The sequence below is a fragment of the Chelmon rostratus genome, chromosome 2 (assembly GCF_017976325.1).
Source record: "Chelmon rostratus isolate fCheRos1 chromosome 2, fCheRos1.pri, whole genome shotgun sequence".
Lineage (NCBI taxonomy): Eukaryota > Metazoa > Chordata > Actinopteri > Chaetodontiformes > Chaetodontidae > Chelmon > Chelmon rostratus.
In genome coordinates, this window is record NC_055659.1 from 16,924,846 (window position 1) to 16,948,061 (window position 23,216).

General features: G+C 41.8%; 1 protein-coding gene across 1 annotated transcript in view; it reads right to left on the bottom strand.

Annotated features, from left to right (window-relative positions):
- Positions 1 to 666: 666 nt before the first annotated feature.
- Positions 667 to 23,216, bottom strand: part of tex264a (testis expressed 264, ER-phagy receptor a) — a 70,717-nt gene continuing 48,167 nt past the window's right edge. The window contains exons 3-4 of the mRNA XM_041954206.1: positions 9,545 to 9,716; positions 667 to 2,784 (exon numbers count right to left, since the gene is read on the bottom strand). Coding sequence (XP_041810140.1) covers positions 2,408 to 2,784; positions 9,545 to 9,716 — 549 coding nt within the window. The 3' untranslated portion in view covers positions 667 to 2,407. The remainder of the gene's footprint in view (positions 2,785 to 9,544; positions 9,717 to 23,216) is intronic.

The following is a 23,216-nucleotide window of genomic DNA, read 5'->3' on the forward strand; positions in this document are numbered from 1 at the left end:
AGGTCATGATGCTCATTAATGACCACTAGCTAAAGAACACGTGTCCATAAAGCAGCAATAGTCGGCTGGAGCCTATTCTTCCTCCTCTGTTGTCCACGCAGCTGACTAAAAAAATTGTGACACAAATGCCAAAACTCTCATTCAAATGCTGCTCAGATCAATACAGCTGCTGCTAAAGCGACAGGGTTCGGATGCGATAACATTTCGTGATCATATTTTTGAGGAGTGTTTGTGCCTCCCTAAATGAGAAACATGGGCCTGTAGAGTATGAGCGCCCCTGCAGACCTGTTCAGACGTACGCACGAGCCAGTTTTCCAGTATTTACGGTGAATAATAAATAATATGCAGTACCTATGGCTGGTTAATGTTCCTCGACTGAGTTTTATATGATGTAGTCTGTGATTTTGTTCTGCAAATACATCAAACATTTTGCTATTATTATTGTTATTATTGTTATTACACAATTGCAATTAATTATGCTGCAATATTATTTGTTAGCTGGCTCTAAATTTCTGTTACTGATTACTCAGACTGGCTATGGTGGCTATGCTAATAGCCCCTTTAGCTATGACTAGTGCTAATATTAGCTTTCGGTACATCACCAAGGATATAAGACATGGCTGTAATTTCAAAAGCATTGCACATATCCCAACAGCAGGATGGATGAGAGAAACATGTACATTCCTTTATTTCTGACACTTTGCTTCGCTACATTTTCAATAAAGACAGAAAAAATACAGTGGGTCTGGAATTGCGCATGCACACGTCTGAAAAAGTTGGTCTGTGGGGGCTCTGTGACTCTGCAGGTCGATGATATTGCCCAAAGGCACCCAAACTTGCATTAGTTTGTGCACATTTTTGTGGAGATAATCTTAAAACATCTCTGCACTGAAAATTACATAATGCCATTATTGGCTCTTTCTTGAACGTTTTGCTTTTATTCCACTTTTGAATTCCAGGTCTGTGCCTTTCCAAAAGAAGCATTATCATCAAAAGAATCATTACATGTGAAACCACTGAAGCTGTTCCGTGGAAAAGAGCTTAATAAGTTATTAGACGCTTACTGCCTCCTCAGTAACTTCTGAACAACAATGTGTCCCACTGCCAACAACACTTTGTTACATCTCTCCATCTCTGCTGGGACACAGACAAATAAAAATGGATGCCCTCAGAGTAGAGCAGCAATGATGTGGCCTTGTGTTATAAAACTTTAAATGAGGATGTTTTGAACAGACATCTGTACAGAATAAGGGTTATATAATTGTGCAACAAATTCTATGCACAACTGATTCCTGTCAACTGAACTTTTCATTTGGAAATTTTATTACAGACAGAAAGACACAACCATGGCAATGTGCTGTACATTATTTCCAAGGTCTCACAGCGCCGACAACTTAAACCTACAGACATATCACAACTAGTCTCTGGAAGTGAGTGAACTTTGGCTACAAACAAAACTGTAGAGTGGTCTAACAAACCAACTATAGAAGTGACCACTATGGTAAAAAATAAAATAAAATAAACAAAAAACTAAAGCAATTATCTGAGCGCAGAGTGACAATAAAAGGATTTGAACAGCATCCATGGGTGAAACTTCTTTCAGTTGCATCTTAAATCCTAGTTCCGGTGACTCGTTTTGGTGATGTTACTTTACTACTGCAAGTCATCACTGCCGTCGACGACAGTTGCTTCCTCTCTGCCTCAGACTTCAGGATTTCAACCTGCGTAATCAATATTCTCCAAAAAAAAAAAAAAACTAACAAAATGAAATAGGTCCATCAAATTTCTACGGAATTGGCTCCTGCACATTTTTACCCTGTCGTTACTGGACATCAAGACACCAAAGTCAGGTAATGCACACAAACACGTGACAAAAAAATCCCTCAGGACATGAGCTTGAAAGTGGGGTACAATATCACACAGGCAGAAAGATGCCGAATGGTGATCCAGGATAGCCGGCGTCAGTGTCTTTCCTGGGGCTATTCTTAAACCGCGGTGTCACTTCTAATCTGCGCAGGAATGGTGGCGATTCTCATACGATTACAGTTCAAAATGAAACATAGAATTGAACAAATCTTGCCTCCCATTGGCTGCACACGACGTGCAGAGAAAAATTGTTTTTTTCACGGGGACTTGACTATGGGAGTTGTCTGCTGTTCTATCCTGACAGTTTTAAATATAGGATAAGGAATTATTTTTAAAAAATGAGATTACAGTATAATAAAATGTACAGGCTTCAAAAAGAGGAATTAGAAGGCGCAGAAATATGGCATGTTGTTCATGGCATGAGCGGCTTTAGATCCACCAACAAGATTACATGACAGATAACCAGCAAGAGCAACAACTGAGAAACTCTCTAGCATGCCAGTGTTACATGGCCTCATCCCTTATCTCTTCAGCATCCCCCTTACTCCTCTCCATCCCCCAAGGGCTCCTTCTTCTCAGGCACCAGTTCATCTGCTTCTGTAGCTCCATCCTCACCCTGAGGGACCTCCTCCTTCTCCTCTCCGTCTTCCTTCTCTTCCCTCTCTTCTCCCTCCGCCTGCTCCTCCTGCTCCTCCTGATCCATGTCAAGCTCTTCAAAGGACGAGCCGCTGCCCATAGACTCGTTCGAGCCTCTGTCGCTCTGGTCCCTGGGCTTAATGTCTTCGTTTGCATCCATTATGTCCCTCAGAGGCAGGGAAGAGGCCAGGGAGGCGGCTGTGGAAGCAGCCAGGGACGTCTCTCTGCTGTCCCACGGCACGCCGCCGCTCACTGAACTCACATCACTGTGGGAGTCTGCACCTGCAGCAACACGGGAAAGAGGCACAGATAAAAGAGGGTATGTGAGTATGCAAAAACGACAACTCAATTAGAGTCAACTACAGGTGTTTGTGTGCTATTTATAATGAGCTAATATGTTGTACTTAATAGTGCAGGATTTCCCTGGGTGAGACTGGGGAGAAGTCACTACTACTCTACTCCCACATTTCAGAAGAGCACACAAAAAAATGAAGGTTTAAATACCTCATAATGGTAAGTGCACCCACCACCTAAATATTCCCCCTACATCAGAGACATGTTTGGACATGGCTATTTGGTGATTGGCTTAAAGAAGGTGCCGGCAACCACCACAAACGTCAAAAGAGAAAGAGGTGAAGAACCATGATATCTTGTTAAGACACACTGTGCAGAGGCCTGAAAAGTGTTTTCAGTGAGCAGAGAGCATGGCTAAAAGCTATCACTATGTTTATATAGAGACAAAGGTTAATGCATTAACTAACTTTAATATTATGCTTTGTATTAACCTGATAAAAGACAATGCAAGGCTGTAAAGATGCGCGTGTATGCATTTTCATTCTCTGCAATCCTTTGATCACAGCTGAGCAAAATAACATTTGCATCATGAAACTTTGGTCACTTAAAATTCACCAGATCTGTCTCAGAGAAAATTTAAGCTAACACTTTATTATAATGATACCCACCTCACTTCCTTCAGCTTGAACCTTGTTATTAAAGCTCATTAGGGGTCTGTGCGTCAGCTGAGCTCACAAGAACCAGATTATTATTGTTGAAGAGAAAAAGGATCCTTTGCATAAAGCCAAAGACCGCTCATTACTTGCATCTAATTTTCCATCCTCTGTGCTACTGCACAGCTAACTGCGGCTTAGCGGGGTGAGAGTGCCGTTGCGGCTGCCGTCCGCTTGCACATAACACATCTAAAATCATCATGAAGAACGTCCATCAGCTTAATTGATGGAGATTTCCTCACCCACATGATCATCTTGCTAATGCTTTCAGACCATCCCTGACTCTAGTTGGCCTTTGATCTGTGACTGTGAGCGAACAGCCATTCATTAGCTCTTACTACGGTTTGTGTGTTAGAGAACCACAAGATAAATGTAATGTGAGCAGAAACATTGTAATTGCAGGAAAAGGCAGCAATATGAGATTTTGTTTAAAGATTATTTTTAAGGCCTTTCTGCTTAATTTATGATGGTGATGGCTGGAGGGGGGGCCCTCAGGCTGGAATTGAGCCTGTACCGCGGCAGTGTGCATGCCTTCATGCATGGTACACGCTCCACCAGGTGAGCTACTGGGGTGCCCCCCAGAAATACAGCAATCTGGCAGGAAATTTTTATATCAATTCTGTCCAACAATCAATATCTCATAGAAAGGAAAGCGTGTGTGCGGTGGGTCAAAGATAAACATAATAAACACAACTGAAACGAGAGAGACGAATGAAAGACATTGTTGCACAGACAGCCGAAAATTACAGGAAGGAAAACAGGAGTCAAGACTAAATGTAAGAGGCACGGCACATCTCCCACCTACGTAACAAAGATTACAAAGTGAGCTTTCCACAGTTAGAGACTTCAGAGGCAGAAGAAAAGAATATGTGAGAAAAATACAGAAAGAAACCCCGCATGTATAACTGATAAATAATATTTTGTTTTTCCAACTGTGTGTTTTATTACAACAGCTGTTAAAGCTGTGATCAAGGTAAGACAGATGAATCATCTTCTGAAACCTCTATGCCAAACACACTAATTGGAGGTTAAAGTTTTTTCTATTTCTGACTGTGTTCTTGTGTTGTTTGGATCATTTCGTCTCTGCTCCTGCTCTTATGCAATATACTGCTGCTTTTATTCGCTTATGAATTAAATTATCTTCAATAATATATCTTATTTGGTTTAAAATGAATGGCCTCAATATAAAAGGCCTTCCACAAATATAATCTGACTTGAGTTGACTTGACTATCCCACAGGGCAGTAAAGCATTATTGTCCGAGCCACTTTCCCGCTGCTTTCACACTCTAAATAAATCTCATCCACACATCAAAGTGTGTTTGCACTAAATGTGTCACCGGGGACCCAAATACAATAAACTGGGAGTCTCCGAGCTCCGAGCTGAGGTCAGTCTTCCTTCTTCATTCATTCGAATCTCAACATCACTCAGCAATCTAATTATCACGTCCAGCGGATCTGATCTGATCCCGTCTTCACTGAAGAATATTATATATGGGAAGTCTATTCAGGCTATTTATATCTATTTATGGGCCTGTTGATTAGCTAGCAGGTCCAAACAAAACCACTGGGAATGGTCTTCATTGGAACAGGTCCAGTGTGACACAGAGGTGTTGCTTTAAAATGCATACAGATGGAGTGTATGTAGTGATTTCTATTTCATTTGCATGTTGCAGTAAAAGGACTTTTCCAGAGAGACTCGTTTTACAGTACAAGGAATTTTACCGGAAATAATGGGTCTATTTAGGGTAATTGGGTGGACAGCCCCCCAAGGAAGGGCCTCAGCACAGTGGACAACCCCCCCTCCGCAACTGTAAGCAAGTCCTGACATTGGTACCCAGGTCGACGCCAGCCAGCTGTGCCTCTCAAAGTCTTTCAGATAACATTTGCCTAAATTAGTTGCTAAATTGGGCCCATTGGGATTATTAGCAGTGAATCAAGGTCTTGTTCTTCAAACTGTTTGAAACAGAGGAGAGGATTTTTTTCAAGGAGGTAATTAGACGCAGACAGGGCTGAGGCACGCTGAGAGTTTGGAGACTCAGTCAGAGTGGATGGTGAGAAAGTGCGACAATAAAATGCATAAACAGGAGTTAAGGAGTGATACAGCAGATGGATCTTCTTGTTTACAAATTAGGGCTGGAAATATGCACATGCGCGTGTATGTTAAACTAAAAAGTGTAATATAATAGAAAAAAAAACAATAAATACAAAAAATAAGTCCCGCAATGGACTCAGTGTGCAGCTACCATTTTATAAACTACAACAACTATTAAACTATTAAACAACTATTTAAACTATTAATGAGTTCATGTTCATACAACAGTAGGCAAGTTTCCGTTCCAATGCAGCACAAATTTTAAACCACCCAGAAAATCTGCGAAAGAAAATGTGAATTGATGCACGTTTCCCATCCACTAATGTTATGTGAATATTAGGAGTTGGGTGCAGCAAGAAGAACCGCGGGTCGCACTAATTCTGAGACAAAGTGCACCAGTCAAACGTCAAACAAACAAAAAAACACATGATGGGAAACCTGATGGAAATATGGCATCTGTGCTTGATTCATGTATGAATTTGAGGAAGGTTACCATCTCCTCATTGGTCCACACACATCTGAAGTCTCTCCGGTGGCGGCTTCAGTGGATGTTTGAGTCTCGTGTTTCATGTACGTCGTGATTTATTTGGTAAGTCTGATTCCACTGTGCTCTGTCGCCAACTTTTCCACCTCAGCCAAGCGCATAAACTATTTTGTGATATTTTGCCCTTTTTTTAAAAAAAAACATTCAGCTCATGAGAACAGGTTGATAGAAACTAATTTAATGTCTCACCTTAGACAACTGATCCAACCAACCACCTCTGATAGTGAGACCTCCCATAATTATCGCACTCTTACTGAGCATTATTACATAAAGACGTGTCATTATACACTGATCACAATCAAACAGACATGAAGCAAAAGTGTGTATACATTTACTGTATTCAAATTTTCTGATTAGTTTAACAAGCCTGTCATATTTTCTAAGATCTGCACCTTACTGGGTCCAGTATTTCACTGTGTCTTTCTGTGTGACCAGTTATCAGTGGTCTAAAAACGACGCCCACTGGCCTGCTTTGCACCGAGGCCGGTTTGTGTCTTTAAAAGATTAACAAGCTTCTCGCAGCACAAACGGTGGCTGCTGTGATCACCAGGCTATCAAAAAAGTATTTTCATTTTGTTTGGGTGTTTACTGCTCCCAGCGTGCTGTGACTGTGGACACAGTCAGAGTATATGGTCCAGACAGTCTATCTAATGTGGACAGTGGAGGGATGAAAAGTTGCATCTCCCAGGTGCTGGAGCAGGATTTCCACAGCTGGCTTGTCAGACAAAGCCCCAGTGATTGATCCGTCTCTCATTAAGAAAGTTCAGCTGTCTCTGGGACCCAGAACACACACACATACACACACACACACACACACACACACACACTTTGTTTTGTACAGTCTCCATCTCCGACAGTGGCTACTGAGCCCAAAAACTCATATAATACAGATATATCAGCCATGACAGCATTGCTGCACACAAACAGGCAGACACTCAGACACCCTCAGCCCTGCCTTCTTCTTGCTGGATAACATGCAACACCTGTGCTGACTGTGCAACACTTTAGAAAATGCACACCTCACCAACTTTCTTAAGATGAAAAAAACAATCTGATCTAAAAACATTCAACAAAACTTTCTAAAGAAACATTTACATTCCAGTCTTTACAAGTGGGTCCCGAAAAAAGCTCAATATACAGAGCAGCTGCTTAAATTCTGCTAAAAGTAACACCTCACTTAGCAGCAGAAACTCTGTCACTCACTCCTTCTCAGCTCTCCTGTGAACAATAAACCAGGTCTGTTCTTCAATCTCACATTCCTTTAAACAGCGTTCAAAGCACATGCGAAGTGGTTCTGGAGCCAATTACATGCAGTGGGATCCCACAGGCTTGTGTTTATCTAATGCTCTTCATTCTGGTTTAGTCAATGACCACTTGATTCAATGTGATAAACCTGAATTTGGTCCCACTTTATATGAAGGTGCACATGGGCAACAGTAACTCTTTATTAGTCTTCATAAAGCAGTTACTAACGCCTTATTCTGAGGTTTAGGGTTATTAAAGGTCAGGCTCAGGCTATTAAAATGAGAATTCGTGTATTAAAACGTTCACATTATAAAAAAAACAGTAATTAGGACGTTATTTAGAGAGAACTCTTGGTCATGCAGAATAAGACATTAAGTGCTTCATAATGACTAATAAAGAGTTGATATGCGACTAATATGCATGCTAATAATAATACTGAATGGTGAAAATGTGTACCTCAATATAAAGTATTACCAGATTTTAAATACTCCAGTAAATGTTTCGGGTTTAAAAAATTCTGTGATTTTTATCAGGACATTCATTTTGCCCATATTTCCTGTCCTGACTTTATTTAATATTGTAATTCACATTAGATTCCTTTGCTCAGTAAACCTGAGGATGTACCCTGAATCCAAAGATTAAGGCAGATTTTTTTCAATGCTAGCGATCTGATTTGTAATATTTTCTTTTTACAATATTTGTATCCTGCATAGAATAAACCACCACTAATAAACTTGGAACTGCTCCCGGATCCCTGTGTTTGGATGTGTACCCCACACCAGATGCTCAGTAAACCAGTGCCTCTAACCATGATTGCAGATTTTGACTAACCATTGCTAATGCTTGGACTATGCTGCATGAGCGTTTAATGTTTAATCTCACCACCTTTCTGTAGCTCTATAAGCAGCCGGGCTTCACTTCGCTCGGTTTTCCAGCATAATCTCGCCAATAAACACGTCGCCTCTTAAAGCATTGTGCTGCAGCTTGCATCATTTCCAGGCTTGAAACCTTGTGGCAGTCAAACTTTGTTCAACAGTAGTTTATTGATATCAACAGATTCAAAACCGTGGTTTGAAATCATTTCAAACTGTCTGGAGAAACTGCTTCACGTCTTGATTTCTATACAAGATTCTGATGCGAAAATGATGGTGGATTAATCAAGGAAAGGGAAAAAAGCAGTGTTGGAGACAGTGTGAGTGTGTGCTGGGGAAGAAAGACACTATAATTAAAGGATTATAACGCATGCAAGATCAATTTCATTTTATTTGAATTTCCATCCTGAAATGTTTTGTGATTTGTACTTATTAACTTTCTAATTTGTTAGAAAAGCAAGCAATAACCAAAACTTTGTCTCGGTCTTGTGATGCTGACGAGCTAATTTAACGCGGGGAACAGCCTCGACTCTCTGCAGCAGAGTGTCAGTCCACAGCCGGCAATGTGGCTGTTTCTGTGTCAAGAATGTGTTTCACCTGTCTCAGCCAATGCCACTCTGCTTCAAGCCGTAAACATGTACACATCATGTAGGACCTTCTACCTGAAACGTCTTTTGGTAAGCACGTCTTTAAGCTCTGTTTACAAGGGATGTAACATGATCTAAGCTCAAGGTTGACAGCACCTGATGTACATCAGCCCACCTCCACCCACTCTGTCCCGGCAACGCAACACCATTTTCTGTCTCGAGTGATTTGTACAATGACAAAGTCAATACCGCCAAAGGTCCAGCCTACGGGTCCAGCAAGTTAGAAAGAGTGATTGCAGCAGAGAAGACATTGCGCTTCAAGACACATACTTGCAGTGACAGAACAATTACAGAGTCTCATATATCACATGTCCTTGATCGAGCGATCAAGGGCGGGAGGGGAGTCGGTGCAGTGTCGGACAAAATCAAAGCTGCCACGTGTTTCCTGTTTGTTTGCTCCAAACTGACACGAGCTGTCGATCAACATGCTTCATTAGACTGCAGCTAGATGACAATGCAAAGCAACACAAAAACAAGTGATTCATCTGTGAAAACTTTTCGTTTTCAGTGAAGCACTTTGTTTGGTATCTGGAATTATGTTGTTACGGAGAGTTTTGACGCTGTCGCTCATTTCCTAACGAGGGCTCAGCTGGAGCAGCAGCGTTCGGCTGGAACGAACGGAACACAGTGTTACCTGTAATGTCAGTCCCTCTGTCCTCGTCTGAGTCCTCTTCTTTAACATCTGTCTTCACCTCCTCCTTCATCTCTGGAACAAAGAAGTCTGTCTGGCGAGACAGCGGAACCATGTAGTTGATGACATCTGTGCCACAGACCTCAATAGTCGGAAATGCGCACAGCTTCCTCTCCTACGTGAAAGAAAAAGACAAAGTGGACAGTTATATTATCAGCTGACAGACTTTCACAGGTCCAGGTTCAGTTTGATTGCTCCTTTCTTGTAACTGAAAGCTAAAAAGGTATAAAGGGTAAAAGATGAATTCATGGCAGTGTGCTCATGAAAGGTCCGACTAGGTCCCAAACACCCAAATGACGGTCTTTATATAGAAAAGAATGCCTTTCTTACAGATGCATATTTTAGAGTAGACTTCAGGTGAACCTGGCATGCATGAAAACATCTGCAGTCTGCTTTACTGTATCTATCAAACTAAAGTGGTCCTCAGGGTCATCTCTTCTGTGTCAGCACATGTGTTGTGTTTTTTCTTACTCGTATTTGTTTTGCAGTGCAGAAGTTGCTGTTTAAAACACTCAAAGGCATCATAAAATTCACTGTTAAATCCTCTCGGTCGACACCTGTCACATAAAACCTGAAATATGGCCACGGTAAAGAGCGCAAGAGGGTCTGGACGAAGAGCCATGGCGGATTTTAGACCAACTCTGCTAAAAACCAGGAATGAAACCACCGACGACGTCGATATGACAAGCAGAAAATATCACAGATTTGTAGCTTTAAAATGTCTTCACTTTGCTGACATAACAGTCTTTGACACATTAATATGAATATGCCCTCCCATGCGAGTCCATTAAAGTTGCATTAGCACATCTATGTGTCTACATTTGCACCCTCCAGTGGTGTGTATAGAAAATGGAGAGTTTATAAATATTAGACCATATTTTCTCTAAAGAGGACATTAGCCTTGCATAATTTTGCCTTGTGCTTTCATATAGTTCTCAAGGGATTGCAGAGACGTGAGCTCTCAGTGGGCCATCTGATCGGTTGCAAAGTGACACATGAATGTTTGAGTATGAGATGCCATGTAGGCGCACATGACCAAAATGATTTGACGATTAAACTCAAGCAGTGCAAGGCCCTCAACAACAAATTGGTTAAATTGAGTTTGCGGAGCTTAACATTTGTATGTTTCATTCTCCAATTCTATAACATTTCTGGCCACGCAGCTTCACAAGAAAACTCTACTTTTAAAGTGTTATTTTAAAAGAAGAAAGAAAAAATCAACAACATTACTAAGATTACTTCCTCTGTGGATGAAACACACATCAACAGAAAAACGGCCTCATGAGTGACATAATATGATATATTAAATTGTTGGGTAATTATCACTGAGGCATTGTTAGTGTAAGCAGCATTTAACTGTTGCAGGTGGTCAAGATGAAGCTATATATAGTTACTTTATATACTGTTTCATAGTGTAATCTAAAAAATAAAATCTATATACAGAACAAGTCAACTGTGATTTTCTGCATTTTTAGATCAGTTTGAAATATTGCAGATAGTAATGGAACAGGAAGGATCCACAGTGAGCTGTTAGATGAAGAGCTGCAGGCTGCACACCTCCACTTTCTCAGCAAGGTAACCAGCTCCTTTCACTGCACCCTGCTGTTTGCGGACCCATGCTGTGTGCAGCATGAAATCAGATCACGGTTATTAATATGATAAAAGTTTGTGTTGCTGCCCCCAGAATTCAGTGACCTGTAGTATTAAACCACAGCTACTGTTACCATCACTAACTGCAGGTGTCGCCAAATCAGCGGGGACTGAAATCGTCCGGATTGACACTTTCTATGACCGATGAGCTTGAGATCTTCTTCTTCTTCTAGAAAAGCTTTAAGTTCGGCTCTTCATTTGAACTGCTCTGGCCTAAAGTCTCCAACTCTTCACTCTCTCTAACAGTTTCTGCACTTTCAGGTTTCATTTCTACACAGTTGCTACTGGATAAATGTCTTTTTTCCTTGAATAGTGCTTTTCTGTCTGGTTTGTCTTTATTCGGGATCTGTCGTGATTTTTCCCACATGGACCCGTTGAGAGATGAATCGCTTTATTTGAACTTTTATGCTCACACTGGTCTGCCCCTCGCTGTGCGAACACTCTCAGATTTTCAGTAATGTCTCATCTCTAAATTTAAATGACTGCACAGACTTGCAAAGCTGCCACGGTTGTGCAACAAATATGGGCTATTCTGGGCTATTCTGAGAGGGCAAGAAGCATGGATGGTCTTATAGCAGTCACCTGACTCATTTTCCTCTGGGTCAGGGTGATTTGGGCTGATTGATTGGTTTTAATCTAATCCTCTGCAAAATAAGACTATAGGAGCTGGTATGAATCACCTGGCTGCTACACGCAGGGGTTCCAGCCCGGAGCTGCCTATGCAAATGAGTACCCATCTCCTTGAACCTGCTCCGATAATGAGCAGGGAAACCGAGACAAAGGCAGTTCAGCGTACTGTAGGCGCGCATACATGCATGTGTCTCCAAGGGATACCGTCACAGATGAGAGAGAGAAAGAAAACAGCATGAGAGAAAGCTGTGTACAAATATATGTGTGCATTGCTGACAGTAACATTTAGCTTGTTAAAGCAGTAGCTTGTTCAGAGTGATCGTATCCTCTCTGGGTGAGAGGTTTTAACCCTCGCGCCAGGAGGCAGAGCCGCTTTGCATTTCTACCAGAGACTACATCAGATACTGATTAACACACCGTTGGCCAGAGTGGAGGAGCTCATCATCACCTTATATTATATTTGGTGGGAAAAATGAAATACGAAAAGCTGAATTTTTGCAGCACTCCATGACAGCATGAGACCTCACTCCACTGTGTGTGTGTATGCGTGAGGATGTTAGCCTTCAGCACAGGAAATGACAAACAAGACATTTTTCTACCAACTCGAAATATTTAGCTGTAGCCGCAGGTGATTGGTGCTACTTTGACATTACTGGAGCATGTGAAGCTGAGCGGGCCATGCAGTGAAAGCAGTTTGGATGACTGGATTATGCATCATTCAGCTGCATGCTTTCAGCGGTACAATATTTTTCTATCTGACAGCGTGTCAGATTTCATTAGACTTAATCAACTTTAATAGGTTTTGATAATATTTAGAGTTTTGGTCTTGAGTTTAAGCCACTTTGTTGTTTACATTCCTTTCAAGGACTACAAGTCAATGCTTTGTTTAAAAAGAGAAAGTTACATCTTAAGTGTTGAAATTTTGGGATTGTTGTATTTTAACATCAGTGATGTTTAACTTTATCAGTTAATAGCATATTGATTAATGTATTAATGTAGGTCTATTTTCTAAGGGAAACTATGATTTTGTATTACGTTGCATAAACACGTTGATGTATATGATCTTACCCATCTGAGTCCTGTGCTGGGGACATATACAGTATATGCTAATAATGAGTTGAATCTTTTTCTTAATGTTATTCGACACATATTCTATCATAATCCCATGAAATGTCTGTATAATCTGCAAGGAAGTCAGCGGAGAGACTGAAACTTGTGACGAAAGCTGTTTAAGGTATTTTGTGATATAAAGTGGAGTTTTTAAAATCTCCTTCTCACCTTGCGACCAAACTCTCTCCAAACTGAGGTGTTTATTAAATGGTGTCCCTCCCTGCAGGTGTTTTCCAATGTTTAATCTGTGATTATAATATTCATTTCAGTCCCACTTTCTTTTGATATCCAGACTGCTGCCAATTGACGGATTTCAAAGAACTCGCTGACTCTACGTGTGAAAATTAGGTTATTCCTTATCACTCTCTATGTTGTTAACATGAGGAATTGCTTCAAAACATAGGGAACTCCATATGTGTTTGTAAACAGTACGGGTATTTCAAAAAAGCACATAAACCATACCTGTATAAACCAATTCTTATAACACATAAATATCACAACCCTAATTAAGAACCCTGTCTGTATCAGCCAATATTCTTTCAAAATTGCAGACAGAAAAAAAACACATGGTCGTCTTTTAGACATAAAGGTACATTTTATCTATTCATCTGCTACTTTCTTTTTTCTCAAAAGCATTTAATTTGAGAAATAGCATATGTCAGATATACAGGCACAAATCAAAGAATCATTCATTAGGATATTACAACAACAACAAACAAATTTATTTTAATTTACCTGTGATGAAATATGGAATTATTCAAGTATTTAAGACACCATAGATGGCTCAGTTTCCTTCACTCCGAGTAGGATCCCGCCCCTGAACAGTTTCGTCCTATCATAGCTTAGCAATCGTAACTACGCAAGGCAGGCCATGAAACAGTGTACATGGGGTGATTCTAACAGCAATACATGCTATTCATTTTGTTATTCTACAGTCCCATGAGGTGATAATTTTTTTTTTGTATCTTATGCTAACAAGTGAATAACTTGTATCAGTAACCTTTGTTTCATCTCTTTTCTTCTTTCCTGTTTTGTTTTTAGATAATAAAAGCATCAAATATATAAAAATACTGGTCATAGCATCCATTATTCTTAATAAATAATTTATGTTTTTACACTATGATTTATCATTAACACACCTGTAATATTACTATCAAACACCAACATACTGTAAAATACCTTGTTGTTATACTGTTACTACAATCATCCCGTAATCATCACTTGTCTCATATATCACGGGATGATTTTAGTAATAGTGTAACAATTTGGTGATTTTACAGTATATGGTTGTCGAATAGTAATAATACAGGTTTATCGATGCAAAATCATAGTTGAAAAGTGTGATTTATAAAGAATAATGGATACCGTGAAGCATTGAAAAGTATTTTTATGTAGTTGATGCTTTTATTGTCTAAAGAGAAGACAGGAAAAAAGGACTAACTACTTAACTAACTAACTACTAACTAACTAACTAAATAAGGACCTAACTAGCTTCTACCTGCAACAGTAGACTAGCATCATGCTCAAAATCGAAGGGACATGTCATTGTGTGACTATATTATTTTACAGGTTACTTTAGAAGAACGCCTGTTTAGGACCGGGTGCGCTAACATTAGCTTCTGCTAGCTACAGCTGCTTAAATCTGCTAGCAGCTGGTGTCATTTCAGCTGACAATGAGACGCCTGCTTTTGTTTACTCCTGTGTCAGATCAAAGTGGTGAATCTTCTATCGTTAATATTGCTAACTCAGAGAGAGCAGACAGTCAAAATGATCACTGGTCATGTTTGTAACCTCAGTCACTGTCATAGATGCTTATTTTATCTGACAGCCAAACAAAAGGAAACGAACCACTAACATCTATTATTTAACAATGATAAGCAGACCAAAGAAGGTCTTATCTTTGGAAGGTACGTTTCACTGACCAGCAATCCATATTTCCTCTCACCAGGGAAATGAATAAAGAAACAGCAAATAGATTAACTGTCCCATCATAATCAAACCTTGCTCCTGGCCTGAATGTTTTAATTATATCAAAAGCAAGATGTTCCATTTCCTCCCTGTGCCCTTTTCTGGTCTCAGCCTGCATGTCTGATTGGGTGCCATCTATTTCTCCGTAGTCTATCACGGAGTCAACATGCGTCTGCTTAACCTGCGTCTGTGTCTGGTAGCTGCTGGGACTGAAATGTGCTCTCCTGCAGGATGAAGAGGCAGATGAGACTGAATCGTCTGAAAACAGGTCAGTCGTTCCTCCCTGACGCCTCAGAGCAGACTCAACATTTATGCTTATCATGGTCGCACATAATCTCTCAACGCCGATTCACCATCCTGGACAAAGAACCAACAAGTGAACGAGCCGTTGGTATCAGCACCACTAAACCAATATATTGCACAGACCATTACCTGTTCCTAATAACGGTTCTACAAAATAGGTCACTTCCAGTCCTGGCCCTTCTCTCTATGTTATGCAACCTCACTCTTAATAATTTATGAGCTTGCAGTGCTGAAGTGTTTTGTCTATGTCATAATACATTTAAATTGGTGGAGAATAAGTGATCCTTTTTCTTGACAAAATAACCTTCACTTTATTTCCTGGCTCATCACACTGCCTTTTATTTGAAGAGGATATTCTCAAACCTATTATGTTGCACCTGCAAACAACTGAAAATCAGCCTCGGCTTCGCGGTGTGAAGAAATCAGAATATAACGGCGCTGTGAGACGATAGAAATGTCAACTTTTGGAGAGTTTTGTGCACCATTTGTACCTGCATATATTTTAAGTTTGCTGATTGTATTTTTCACATTAATGAGCAGATCTGCTTTACAGAAACACTGACTATACATAAGTTTTATACTATTTATACTTTTTTTCAAGTGTTAAATTTGCTGGATTAGCCATGAATCCTAATGGATAGATATAATCAATGCCGCACTATACATTACATGCACAGTGATGACAATTTCATCCACATTACCCTCCTTCAGTACTCTTACACCTCCTCTTAAGTGTGTCAGCTATAAGTATCAAGCTCAATTTAGCCTAGTTCCTCAAACTGATGTAGTTACCTACAGAGTAACGTGTCACATACTGTATGTCCTCCACGCAGTAGATTGTGAGTATGTAAAGGAAACATCAAATGTAAGACAACACCTTTTATTTGCTCCCTATATTCTAACATAATCACTCCTGAAAAACCTTTCCAGATGTTTTTAGCTGCTATCTGAACCATGAAGCCACTTCCTTTGGTTAGAAAATATCAATTAACGTCAGTTGCTTAGCCTGTGCGATGTTTAGTCAACCCAGACAATCAGAGGAAATTTCCGTGGCTTTGGGTCGTGATTATGATATCTACTATCACGGCTAATTAAAAAACAAATAATCTGTGAAATCCAGCCTTATCCTCCAAGTGTTTGATTTAAATTTGAATCAGCTGGGGAGACAGACGCAGCAAAGTGTTTACATGATCTCAGAAAGAGGCTGTGAGGAGAGCTGTGAACATAACCAACCAAGTCAGCGGGTCGAAGGACACAGGTTCTGCTGAAGTGCCCTTGACCAAGACAGTAAATCTGTTAGAGCCGCAGGGTACTCCTCTGTGGTTGACCATATACCTTTATTGGAAGATACAAGCAGTAATTTCCCACTAAATCGATAAAAGCATCATATTATTATTTTTACTGCTCGCCCTCTCAGGAATACAATAATTGTAATTGCAACAAGCTTTATAATCTTCATCAGTCTTCTCAGGTGACAGAAGCCAAACGGCATTTCACAAGTCCAACCAAGTGAAACCAGACTGTACATGTAGAAGAAAAAAAAAAACAGCTGCAAAAACTCCCTGGAGTAAACTGTTAGGTATGGACAGTGTTCAACTCCCACCAAGACCTAATGGGATTTTCTGTCCACTGACGGATATCAACAGATCATTTTAAGGAAGGAATTAGTGCTGCTAAAGTCACTTCATTTCATTGGGAAGTTCATTAAATGGTGATGTAACGAGACATCAGAGTAAATCAGGAATGATTAGAATGGCTGTCTGGGAAAAGGCGTACACTGTGAATGTGTTTATGCGTGTGTGTGTGTGTGTGTGTGTGTGTGTGTGTGAGAGAGGAGGGCGGGTTGAGGGATGCACAAACAGACATATATAGGGGAGGGTCTCAGGAGGCTTTGTAGTCTTTGACCTATGTGCCAGCTGCTCTGTGAGTACACAGCATTCCTCCTCCAATAGAAACACCAATAAGAGGAAAGTGAACATGGATAACAACACATAACAACGTGAAGCTTGATTCACCGCATCGCTTAACTAACTCTGAGATAAAGACGGGGCCACAGAGTAACAGGGTCACAAGTACAGCAGAAGAGTATACAGTATTTCAGCCTTTCGTATATTTAATTAATTCTAACGTCTCAGGCCTGATGATTAACACTGACGCAAACAATCTTCCGCTTCCAGATGTGGCCTGAAAGACGTGGCTTCAAGCAGCCGTTTTCAAAGATCTGTGCACGTGCTTCGTTCTTCTTTTCATGTCTCATCTCTCAGCTCAGTGTTTGTTTTCAGCTCAGTGGCTCTCCTGGCTGACGGCCAGATAAAAAAAAAGAGACAGGAGACGATGGAGAATCTCGCTCTCATGAGGCCGGCAGTCTCGCAAAGTCGAGGAGCAGAACCACCAGCAGATAGCAAGAGGTCTGACTGGAGATCCACCCGGACAAAGCGTGCATTTTCAGCTCACTCTGTTGACCGTGTTTCCGGAGATGCACTGCGTGAGGCATAGAGAAAACTGAAACAGCGTATGCCGACGGATGGTTGTGCTGCTGGCAATACACCCTCCTTGATATTTGTTGTTATTCCTGAGGGGTATTGGCCAAATGTAGCTGTAAAGCAGCATAGCACTGACTGTAACAGGATTTTGGTGTCATTCTCTCAAAACTGAAGAAAAACAGATTTTTCTTACATGCTGCAATATTTTACACGATCGTTCATTAACCACACGCAGGAACCAGTAACAGAAGGAAAAGAAATCATTTCTCCTCTGATAGTAAGCTCACAGTTCAGGAACATCAACCTTTCCCCAAACTGTCAGATACTCTTAAGTGAAAGGCTGATGCTCATTTGTTTCATCTAGAAACGCACCGTCCTACAATTACTTTCACTCCTCTGGGTTCATCACTCCTTCTAATGACACATAAAACTCAGCTGGACACTGAGGGGCCTCTGGAGATCTCCAGGAGACGTCAGAAGGTATTCTAGGACATTCAGAAAATGCCTAACTTAAATAGAGGCAGGCAAGGCAGGCGGAGGAAACGTGTAGGGGGAAAAGGGTGAATTACAACACTTTATCACAGCCCCTGGGGTTCAGTGGGCATCCACAAAGGAGGATTTATAGGAGAGAATAAGAAGATCTGAGGCTGCATTTTAATTGAAAGACATGGTGGCAGGTTGGGAGACTGGAAAGAGGACCTGCTGCAAATCCAAAAGGTCACAAATTCCTCCCCTACATTCTACTGGAGCTCTTCTTTCCATCTATTTCTCTCTCTTGTCAGCAGAGCCTGCGTTTACTCTTCATCTACGTTGAGGTCAGAGGTCACAGACTGATGAGGAAATTGAGCAACTGCTCTACCAAAAACAGTTGATTGGCATAACTTGCCACAGTGGAAATGATAGTAGATGGTTAGCATCCAAGGCCTGACCATCAGGAGCAATTTGAGATTCAGCGTTTTGCACAAAAACACTTTGACAGGAGGAGCTGAGGCTCGAACTGCCGACCCTGTCATTACCTGCTCTGCCTCCGCAAGAGGAAAGAACTGAAACTGACTGACGTAACATTTGATTAATGCAACTCAGTTCACTACTCAACAAAATAAAAAATAAAATTATGTTCCACAAGACTCTTATGAAAATAAGGGCTCCTCGGACACTTTCCATGTCCACTAAACTGTGAAAACATACACAGAACCCCAGTCCATTGGTCTGGAGTTCTGGGGTCTCATTTATAAAACACTGCATATGATCCATACTGTGCTAAAAGTGTATGCGCGTATGAAAGCCGAAAATGGCAAGCGCCATAAAATAATCAGATTTATAATACCATGCACACGCACAGCTGCGGGCAATGTACCCTTAATAAATCACAGTCCACCTGAAATGTGCGCACGTGGATCAGCCTCGCATCCCACCCTCCACACACCCACACTCAACCATAAATGGTCAATGCAAAGCACCTCATGCATGCTGATGCACTGAAATGAGCCTGCTGATCAGCGGTTCTTCACGGTGAATCATGGCAACAGCCGAGAGGAAGACAAAGAAGAGAAGGAATGTTTCTGACAAAGAAATCCAGATTCAAGATTCAAGATTGTCTTTATTGTCACTGAGCATAACATGTCAACGAAATTTGCTTTGCAACCCTAGTGTTAGAAAAAAGAATAAAAAAGATAACAAAGATGATAAAATAAAAATTTGGATAATAGAATGAACTAAACTAACATCCTGTAAAAATATGTGTAAATGCAATAAAAATATACCAGAAATACAGCTGAATATATACTAAAATGTATATGCAGCTGACCATTTAGGTAAGCGTGTGTTAAGTACACAGAAGGTGCAGGTGAAGGTGAAGGTGAAGGTGTAAAAGTGCGGTGTGCACTGACTCATGTTCTCACAGTCTCTCACTCCAGTGGGGGGTGCAGGGGGTGATCGCTCTGACAACTCTGGGGATAAGCTGTCCCTCAGTCTGTTAGTGGTGGTGCGGATGTTCCTGTACAGCTTTCCTGATGGAAGCGGTGCAAACAGTCTGTGGCCCGGATGGCTGGGGTCTGTGGCGATGGATCTTGCCCTCTTCCTGACCCGGCCTGCATATATGGAGTCTAAGTCAGGAAGGGGGCAGCCCACGATGCCCTGTGCAGTTTTAACCACCCGTGCCAGTTGTTTCCTCTCCTGTGCCGTGCAGCTGCCATACCACACTGTCACACTGAGGCAGAGGATGCTTTCAATTGTGGCCCTGTAGAAATTGACGAGCAACCGAGAGGAGAGTCCAGCCCGTTTCAGTATCCTGAGGAAGAAGAGCCTTTGTTGTGCCTTCTTCACCAGGCGGGAGGTGTTCATGGACCAGGAGAGATCAGATGTGATGTGGAGGCCCAGGAACCTGATGTTGTCCACGCGTTCCACCACTTCTCCGTCCATGAGGAGGGGGGCGTGATCCGTCTTTCTGGACCTCCTGAAATCCACAATGACCTCCTTGGTCTTCCCTGTCTTCAGCACCAGGTTGTTGGCTGAACACCACTGGGTGAGCTGGCGTATCTCCTCTCTGTAGTGGGTCTCGTTGTTATTTGAGATGAGACCCACTACTGTAGTGTCGTCCGCAAACTTCACGACTGCGTTGGTGGGGTGGATGGCAGCACAGTCATGAGTAAACAGGGTTAAGAGGGCTGGGCTGAGCACACAACCCTGTGGCGTGCCCGTGCTGAGGACTAGATGGGATGATGTTGCGCTCCCTATTCTCACCACCTGAGGCCTGTTGGTGAGAAAGTCTCTGATCCAGTGGCACAGTGACGCAGATATGCCCAGTTGTGGAACTATACTTGTAAGCAGCAGGGATGTTGCAGTAAACCTGATCCAAAATGTTACTGTCTCTGGTAGGAAAGTTTATTTGGGAAACACCGCCTTCAGTTCTCCAAAGTTCAACAGTTCGGACCTGCTGTACTGTGCTAGAGCGAGTGAATGTAGATATGAGTAAAAACAAACAAACAAAAACGTAAACACGGGAGCTACAAACCGCTGCGTCTGCACGCGCCACCATCTTGGATGAATGCCAATCGAAGTGGATAAATGAAATTGAAGTGCTCCGGCGCACCCATCGTGCAGCATTACGCACACATGTCACTGATGTCACTGCAGTATTTAGAAGTTTGCAGCAATCAAACCGACTGCTTCACACCTCACCAAAATGATGGCGACAATCAGTGCTATCCCCCAATCTGGGATATCATTTGAAAATAACAGGTGAGAGCACACAATGTTTTTATTTATTTATGTCAGTTCTGTTATGGTGAGCTTGGCCTGCATTATTAGGACTAATAATGCGGATACAGAGTGTAACAACTGTGCGGGAGCTGTCACTGGCTTTATATCCAGACTTTGCTAATTTACACAATCCATGCGCAGGTGGTGACGATGTGTCGAGTGAGGTGATTGGGGAAGGCAGAGTGTTTGTGTGTGTGTGTGGCGGCCACATCGGTGTCTCCAGAGCACTCTGTACACCTGACGGCACAGCCGTGCTTGCTGCAGTGACTTTACACACAAAAACTACACAACAACTATAATCATACTGGTTGATACAGTATTAGAAGATGATATTATACAGTATTGACGCTCTGTTCTTTAATGCCATTTGGATATTTGCGTGTCTGCCTCTCAGACTTTGTGAAACCACACTGTTCAATATATTCCTGACAAATTTGAATTCTGCATCCACAAAATGTTTCTACAGCTACAAAGCTTTATTACACATTCACAAACTGTTTTTTTTTATAAATTCACACGTTCAGATACATGCTCACATTTTTTTCACATGCACACAAAAGGTGATATACAAACACGGGCTGAGAAATTATTTGTGAACACCACTTCACAAGCTCAAACTATTAATGACCCTTCTTTGCTTCCACAGTCTTCTTCTTTCAGGCCCCGTTTTGTGCATGTGCAGCAGTTGTAAATTACACCCCTGGTCTGTAATAGTCAACGTTGGCTAACCTGATGCGACATTGCCAAAAGGTAACCACTGAACTAGGGCTGGGTAAGATGGTATATACCATGCAACAAGAGAGATTTGGCACTGCAGTTTCCACCTGGGGAGCTATCCCTTAGTGTCTTACATATTCGCGCAGAGTGTGTAATAAATCAGGGCTGGATTCTCCTGATCTTGTGATCTCATGAATCCAGCTGCCCCACAAGGCAACGTGATTTGGGCAGGAGGACTTGCTTTCCGTGTTCTCACATGACATGACAGCAACTGTTGTGGTGATAGTGCACCTCCGAACTGGTTTGCCAAGAAGAGAGTGGCAAGAAAATGCATTGGCAGAGACATCTGTTGCGTGGACATGGTTCAGAAACCATTTCTTACTTGAATTTCCAGAACAATTACTGTATCATGATATACAGTGTTATCTATACCACAAGAGACGATTTTGCCTCATTGCCCACCCCTACAATTAACTACTGTAGCTTCTATAAGTAAGGGACCACCGGGGAAGCCAATAACAGAACTATCATACAAGAGACAGGGACAGGGGCTCAAATTAACCTTAATTCTAGGCAGCCATTATTTGAGTGAGGAGTTTGGCCATGATCACAGACATGTCCACAGGTTTGATTGACAGAAACTTGCTCATGCTGCGTCCCTACTGTTCAAACTCATTCCTAATGCAGAAAATCATCACTTGAAGGAGACGAGGATGAGGCAGCTTGAGGGAAAATACGCACCCTTGAAAATTAAATCACAACTCTTCATCACAGGTAGATAATACCATCTGCGGGTCTATTTCTCCTTTAAACTATCAGTCAAAGAAACTACTGAACCTAAGATGGAAAAAGCTGTTGTCTTGCCAGCAGTAAGAATCAGTGACAGTGCACCTCCCCCTCTGGGGAAAGACATGAGATATGGCTGAAGAGCGGTGGTGAATAATGAAAGGAAGACAGAACGCTCATTCAGCCCCGTATTCACAGTGACAGCCTCCAACTAGCATGAACCCTACGGCAAGATGGAGTAAGACCCCGGCCCCCTAGCTATGGACGTAAGCCACTTCATCGCAATGGTTTCAGTGCCGAACACGCACTCATCCCTACACACACACACAAACGTATGGACACACTCACACCTCTATTTATGGGTGAGATAATTTCTCACCCTGGTCCCCAGGCACCCAAAAAGGAAAATTAATACAAAAGCTGGGTGACTCATGGTGACAATTGGTGACAGTCCCCTGAGTTCTCTCTCGCCCCTCGTCTATTTACTCCCACTGCACTATTACAGCCACATAGTCCACCCTCCTCACACCCACCATAACCTCCTCTTCCCCTTCCTATCTGTGGAAAGACACAAAAACTCTACTTCACACCTCTGCAGAGGTGTCCAATTCAGACTGTCCCTTATGGTCAAACACTTCCCGGGGAACAGAGTATATTCATTCTGCCTGCAGTGGGGCTATTTTCTGCATCCGTCTCAGCAAGCCCAG